The following is a 6,212-nucleotide window of genomic DNA, read 5'->3' as shown; positions in this document are numbered from 1 at the left end:
GGGGGAGTCTCCGCAGAGCCCCCCTAGGTTTGAATGTGAACATCTGTCTCTATGAATTAGGTTAACTAACTTGATCATTGTAATAATGGTTCAGATCGGCCTTTTAAAAGGCGTTTTAATTAAAATATTTTACTAAAATATCCCTCTAAATACAGCTTTTGTTTGAGTTACTGTAACTACAGTGGAAACTTGGTGTTTCATTCATTTGTTTGGGTCATTTTTTTTACCTTTAACACAACATATCTCCCACTCGACTTATTGGATTTTTTTGAAATGTTCATTTAAAACAGTTTAATTTGGTAATAAAAGGTAAACAAAATGAATCTTCTGAAGGCCTTAAATGCCTCAATTGGGCTAAAATCCGGTCAAAAATGACTCTGAATCTTTTGGTTTTACTTCAATTAGATCCAATAAAATAAACCTGACTTTCCTAAAGTCTTAATAAATCCAGGCTGCAGGACTACAGGACGTCTTGTATTTCCCTGCAGCCTCTGAAGGCGTCTCGTTTCATGAATCTCAGCCCATTTAGGAGTGAAAAGTGGGATTAAACCCCATAAATGTCTCTTTCCATGTCGGCTGTGATGAGAATAGCTCGTGCCTCGTGCGGCCACAGATGCCTTTTCACGGTGTCCTCTGTGGATTTTAACGTCGCGTGTTTTCTCTGCGGTCACAGCAACGAGCTGGACTTCATAAATCAGACGATACATGTTGTTGGTTTTCCTTTCAAGGTATACAGATCGACGGCTGGGGGGGTGGGGGTGTGGGGTTGTTCACGGGGGGGTGAGCACTAAACACTGGCTCTGCACAAACATTGACGCGCAGGCTGACAACAGCGCTATATGCTCACTTTTACACTGCAAGAAATGTCCCTCTGAACAGGTCACTTAGTCCAGTGATTCCCGAAGTGGGGGTCGGGACCCACAAGGGGGGTCGCGAGCCAGAGAGAGAGAGAGGAGGGGGGGGGGGGGGGGCGGGGTCGCAAGTGATATTTGCAGAAATAAAATACTAATTTAAAAAACGATTTAAAAAAAGCATGTTAGCCCATGATTTTAACACAGAAAAAACCTTGGTGTTATTTGGGGTGTGTCAATATGTCGTGTTGGATCGCAGTGGGGGGGGGGGGGGGAGTCGCGTGTCACTTGGACCGTTACTGTAGGGGTCGTGGGCTGAAGGTTTTGGGAACCCCTGAATTTAGTCTGATGTGTCTTCTCTTGATTCCAATGCAATTAGACCGTTTTAAAGGTTTTAAAAGCATCTTTAAAACCACCAGACGCGGGGTGAGAGGACTTTTTGTGGCAACTTTTACGCAAGAAAATGTTTGGAAATAAGTTAAATAAACTTGCACTTTGGATTTCCTTGCATGTGCTCTGTGAATAGAACCAACTCTCATTAAAAAAGTCCAAGTTAAATGTTAAAAAATGAGACTTTTTGCAGCGTGGCGTCGCCCTGAACAGTCGCGTCTGTTCGCAGCGGAGCGCCCAGGAAAAAGCGAATAAAAAATAAAGAGGCGAGAAAAAAAGAAAAAAATCTGTATAATTAAGGCTTCAACACAAGTGAAGTGGACTATTTTTGCACATGTGCGCTGCGAAAACAAACAAAAAGTAACACGGAATAGTAAAAGACAAACAGGAGGCTGTCTCCTGCGGCTTGGAGCCCATAAATTGTGTGCTGGTCTGCAGCGCGGTTCGGGGTCCGCGCTGCAAAAAGTGTCCAGTTTGGAGACGTTTCACAGGAAAAAGTTCTCTCAACTTTTTGTATTTCTTTAACAAAGGTCAAGTGGGATGTTTAGATGTTTCTTCACTTTCATTTGTTCCACGATCAGAGTCCTTTTTTGTGTAATGTGGGAAAATCTGGAGAGAAAAACACACCGAAAAGAATCCAATAAAGCCTGTTGATTTGGGAAATTAAAGCTTTGTAATCAGGTTGTTTTGTTTTAAAGATTAATCGAATCAACTCCTCCATATGTGCAGATTTGTCCTCTTGCATTTAAAAAGACTTCATCATGCACATTCCTTCCCTTAAACCGCAGCTGAAGTGACTCGCGCCGGCGGATATTTCTTGCAGTGCGCGCGGCGAGGTGACAGCTCCAGACGGGAGTGCGCGCTTTCCTTCCCCACGTGGGTCTGTGGACACAAGCGCTGCAGCTCGGGGGGAGGAAGCCCGCGGTCACGAGAGCCAGATATAAATACTTTATTCCTGGGGAAATTGGGAGTCAAATAAATTCCACGCGGGGCCACATCAATGACGGTCTCGTAAAAAACCCTGACAGTCCAAAAGGCGACTGTTAACTCGGGCTAAAAACATCAGTCCACGCTTGACCCGGGTCTAACCAAATACGACGTTTGGCTGTTTTTCCACCAAACAACATGACGTTAAACAGAGGACATAGTGTTTTAATTAAGAGCGACCGCTTTTCCATACATTTTTAGACGGGGTTGCCCTCTTTTACGCACGAGCTGCCCACAGTAAAAGCTCTGAAACTCCACGTGGAGCCGGAGTGAAGAGCTCTGATTCAGCACGCTCACCTACACAGCCCAAAAACTAACGGCACCGTGTCCACAGCTGCAGAGAATTGACCGGAGCACGAGCTGTGCAAACACACACGTTTTGTAATCAGTTTCCCAACAGGCACTGCGTTTTATTAGATATTAAAGTTAAATGAATCTTCCTGTAAGTCTGCTGCTGGGATTTAAATCTAGTGACATTTGATGGACTTGTGGTGACAAATGACACTTTTTCCTTTCAATAGCCTTAAAACAATGTATATTTTTGGTAGATTTATTCCAGATAAATCCAATAATTAAGAAAATGTGACCAGGTATTTGGCTGTGACGAGCCTAGAGTCAACAAGAAATGCGGAAAGAGATAACAGACAGTGTCCACGCGCTTAAAGACTGGCCAAAGTGCACTTAATAGCCCACTAATGATAAAGAGGTTTTAATGTTAAAAAGCCCTGGTTAAAAGGCACTACGGTGCCCGGGATGTTACCTGGGTCATGATGCGGTCTGCACCTGTGTTCTCCTCATCCTTGAAGATGATGTCGGGGTTGTAGTTGTGCGCGAGCTCCTTGAAGCGCTCAGAGTTCCGGGTTATTTTCCCTTCGTATCTCCCACTGGCCCCCAAAGTCTTCTCGGCCACGTTGGGGCTGAACTGCTTGTAGGCGAGCGGCGCGAGCTTCCGGGGTGACCGCCTCTTGCCATAGCCTCTCCCCGGCCCGCAGCCCTCGCTGACCGGCGCGAGGAGAAAGGCGCACCCGGCGAGGCACGTCACCAGCGTCGGGAGCAGCATTCTGCCCCGGGTCCGGTATGCAACCCCCCCCCCCCCCCCCACCGCGGTTGCCAAAAAGTCACCGCTGGATTCGTGATACTGGTGTCCCACACCCCCCCCCACCCCGCGTGGGTCACCCTCTATAATTTTAGAGTGGAAATAACAGAGCAGGACTCATTCCCGAGTCCCAAAAAGTGGCCATTCCCCGGTGCGTAAATGTGGCCAGAGCACCGCTGGAGACGAAAAGCCTGAACCTGTCCCCTGAGCTGCTGACGCTCTGCTGTCCCGAGCGCACGCGGAGGCACGGGCATAAATAGGCGAGGTGAGTTTGTCTTGGCAGGCAGGTTCAAAGCTGCGTCTCTGTGTCGAAGCTGTGAGAAAAGCGCTGCAGACAGACACGGAGGCGCGCGCGGTGCGGAGGCTGGGCACGGCGGTCAAAGGGTGTCCCCGCAGCGGTTTCTGCCTCCCGGGTTAGTCCTCAATGCGTAACTGTGGCGCAGGGCTGTTGGCACAAATGGAAATGGGAGAGATCCTACTACTGAACAGATGAGGTGCCGCGGGAGAAGAAGGAGACCGCGCCCTGCTGGACCTGCCCTCTGCTCCGTCCTCTCCTCCCATCGGGGTGGCACAGGTCCCGCGCCCGCCGCCGCGACTGTTCACTTGTCAGGCCACGGGGCGACAAACACCGGGCCACGAGACCGAGCTTGCTGGCGCGCGCTTCCTCTGTCCTTTGGACCCTCTCTTTAAAGTTACGACGCATGAGCACAGCGCAGGTGCGCGCGAAAAACTTTCCCCCCCTCCTCTGGACTATCTTAGAACCCTTCCAGATGACTTAACAGTCCTGGGCTATAACAAGCGGAAGCAACCTCTAAACCCGTTTATCAGCACTTGCAAGACGTCTTATATTATAGATATATATATTATATAATTATATATATTATATATCTATATATTATCTATATATTCTATATATATCTATATATCTATATATAACTATCTCCACTCTGATTGACCCAAGTTCAGTGCTTTAGGCGCTGACCATTCCCCTGTGTATGGGATTACTGGTTAGCGTCGGCGTTTAATTGGTGTCTGTCTTGATTCGCTGTATCTTTTGTTGTGCTTTTATGTACCGTGAGTCTTAAAAAATAACATAAAAAGCACCCCATCGAGCCCATCTATCCATCTACTACCAGGCCCTCCCTCCATCCAGCCATCCATCCATGCCATCATACAGATACGTACATGACTGCATTTCCATTTAGCAGCTGCCACATGTCACGAGCGTTTTCACATGCACGAAATCTGAAATTCCTGCAGCAACCGTACTTTTCTTTGAAAACTTCAATCGCATTCCCGAGATGCTGCAACACCTTGAGTCAACATCTCACTGTGCTCTGAAAAAGGAGAGCGGAGGCTCTATTGACCGCTGAAAGCTCATTATTCTCCGTCTGCCTGTCTGAAACAGAGACCCAAACACGGAGGATTTTGTGGCTTTAAACCAAAGACATTTAAATCAAAAGACCTGGATGCTTCAGAAAAGAGAAAACATCATTTTATTGACTAAATTAAAGAAAATCTGTTCAGTTTATGTCTGTTTTTGAGTTTTAGAGTTCAGATTTCCTCCTTTAAAATGTCAATTTTGACTATTTTCTGTAGCTGATTTTGTTAAAACGGACAAAATCAGCCGTCATAAGGAATCAACAGCTTGTTTAACTTCTCACACAAAATCCACACTTTAAAAAATAGGATTTATTATTATTACATCTAAAAAGCCTTTTGCATTAACAAATCTGAATCCTAATTAAAACCAGCTTAAGTGTCTCAAACTTAAAAGTGAATAGCAGTTTAAAAATGAGAAGCTGTTTTCCTTTTCTCATCAAATAGAATAAAAATCCCTGTTTCTAAGGAGTTCCTCAGCAGTGGTCCGAGTGTGCGTCCCCACTGCTCGGCTCATCTGAACAGTCCCACGACTTTCTTCTTCTTTGGTTTGGAGGACGGTCGCTCTGCCGTTTTGGACGTGACCGGTAGAGACTGTAGAGGACAACAACAAAAAAAGAGGACGGATATTTGATTTGAGTCAGGCTGTTCAAATGGACCCGTTGTCCTATATCAATGTTCTTTTTAATTCCCCAAAATAACATGATTGATTCCAACGCAAGGCAACATAAGGACAACATGAGGACAACATGAAGACAACATGAAGATAACATGAGGACAACATGAGGACACACACACCACACACACACACCAGACAGAGACACAACACACCCAGAGCCGAGACACGACGACACACCCACCCACAGAGACACACCGCACAACAACAAACACGAGCCAGAACCTACACAAACAACACACACACACCCATCGACAGAGACACACACACACATCGAGACACACACAGAGACAGACCGACCCCACACACACACACACCCACACACACACACACACCACACACACCCCACACACACACACACACACACACGAACACCACACAAGACAGACACACCCAAACACAACACACAAGACAGAACACACACAACACACACAGAGACACACACAGAGACACCCACAGAACCACCACACACACCACAGAGACACACACAGAACAACACACAAGAAACACAATAACCACACACACACACACACACACACACACACAGGCAACACACAAACACACACACACCCACACAGACACACACCAGAGACACACACCACACACACTGACCAGATCATAAGAATTCTAAAGTCAAACCTGAAGACGAGGGGACTGCTTCTTCTTCTTCTTCGTTGGTGTTGTGTGGGCTGGTTGTTCCTCCCCAGCAGAGCGCTCCTCGACAGTTTGGCGTTTCCCGTGCCTTTCCGCGGGCAACGACGCGGCGTACAGGCGTCGTGGGCGGCGTCGAGCTGTGCCGTCCGTCGGCTCAAGAGCACAGAAGGAAGAGTCT

The 6,212-nt window shown here is 47.0% G+C and overlaps 2 protein-coding genes across 2 annotated transcripts in view; both read right to left on the bottom strand.

Annotated features, from left to right (window-relative positions):
* Positions 1–4,016, bottom strand: part of LOC116674185 (indian hedgehog B protein) — a 15,044-nt gene extending 11,028 nt beyond the window's left edge. Inside the window, exon 1 of the mRNA XM_032506713.1 lies at positions 2,989–4,016. Within this exon, the coding sequence (XP_032362604.1) occupies positions 2,989–3,288 (300 nt within the window). The 5' untranslated portion in view covers positions 3,289–4,016. The remainder of the gene's footprint in view (positions 1–2,988) is intronic.
* Positions 4,017–5,180: 1,164 nt separating this feature from the next.
* nhej1 (nonhomologous end-joining factor 1) overlaps positions 5,181–6,212 on the bottom strand; it is a 28,938-nt gene continuing 27,906 nt past the window's right edge. The window contains exons 6-7 of the mRNA XM_032506845.1: positions 6,020–6,210; positions 5,181–5,298 (exon numbers count right to left, since the gene is read on the bottom strand). Coding sequence (XP_032362736.1) covers positions 5,181–5,298; positions 6,020–6,210 — 309 coding nt within the window. The remainder of the gene's footprint in view (positions 5,299–6,019; positions 6,211–6,212) is intronic.

The sequence above is a fragment of the Etheostoma spectabile genome, chromosome 24 (genome assembly GCF_008692095.1).
Source record: "Etheostoma spectabile isolate EspeVRDwgs_2016 chromosome 24, UIUC_Espe_1.0, whole genome shotgun sequence".
Lineage (NCBI taxonomy): Eukaryota > Metazoa > Chordata > Actinopteri > Perciformes > Percidae > Etheostoma > Etheostoma spectabile.
This window is presented reverse-complemented; position numbering and strand designations above follow the sequence as displayed.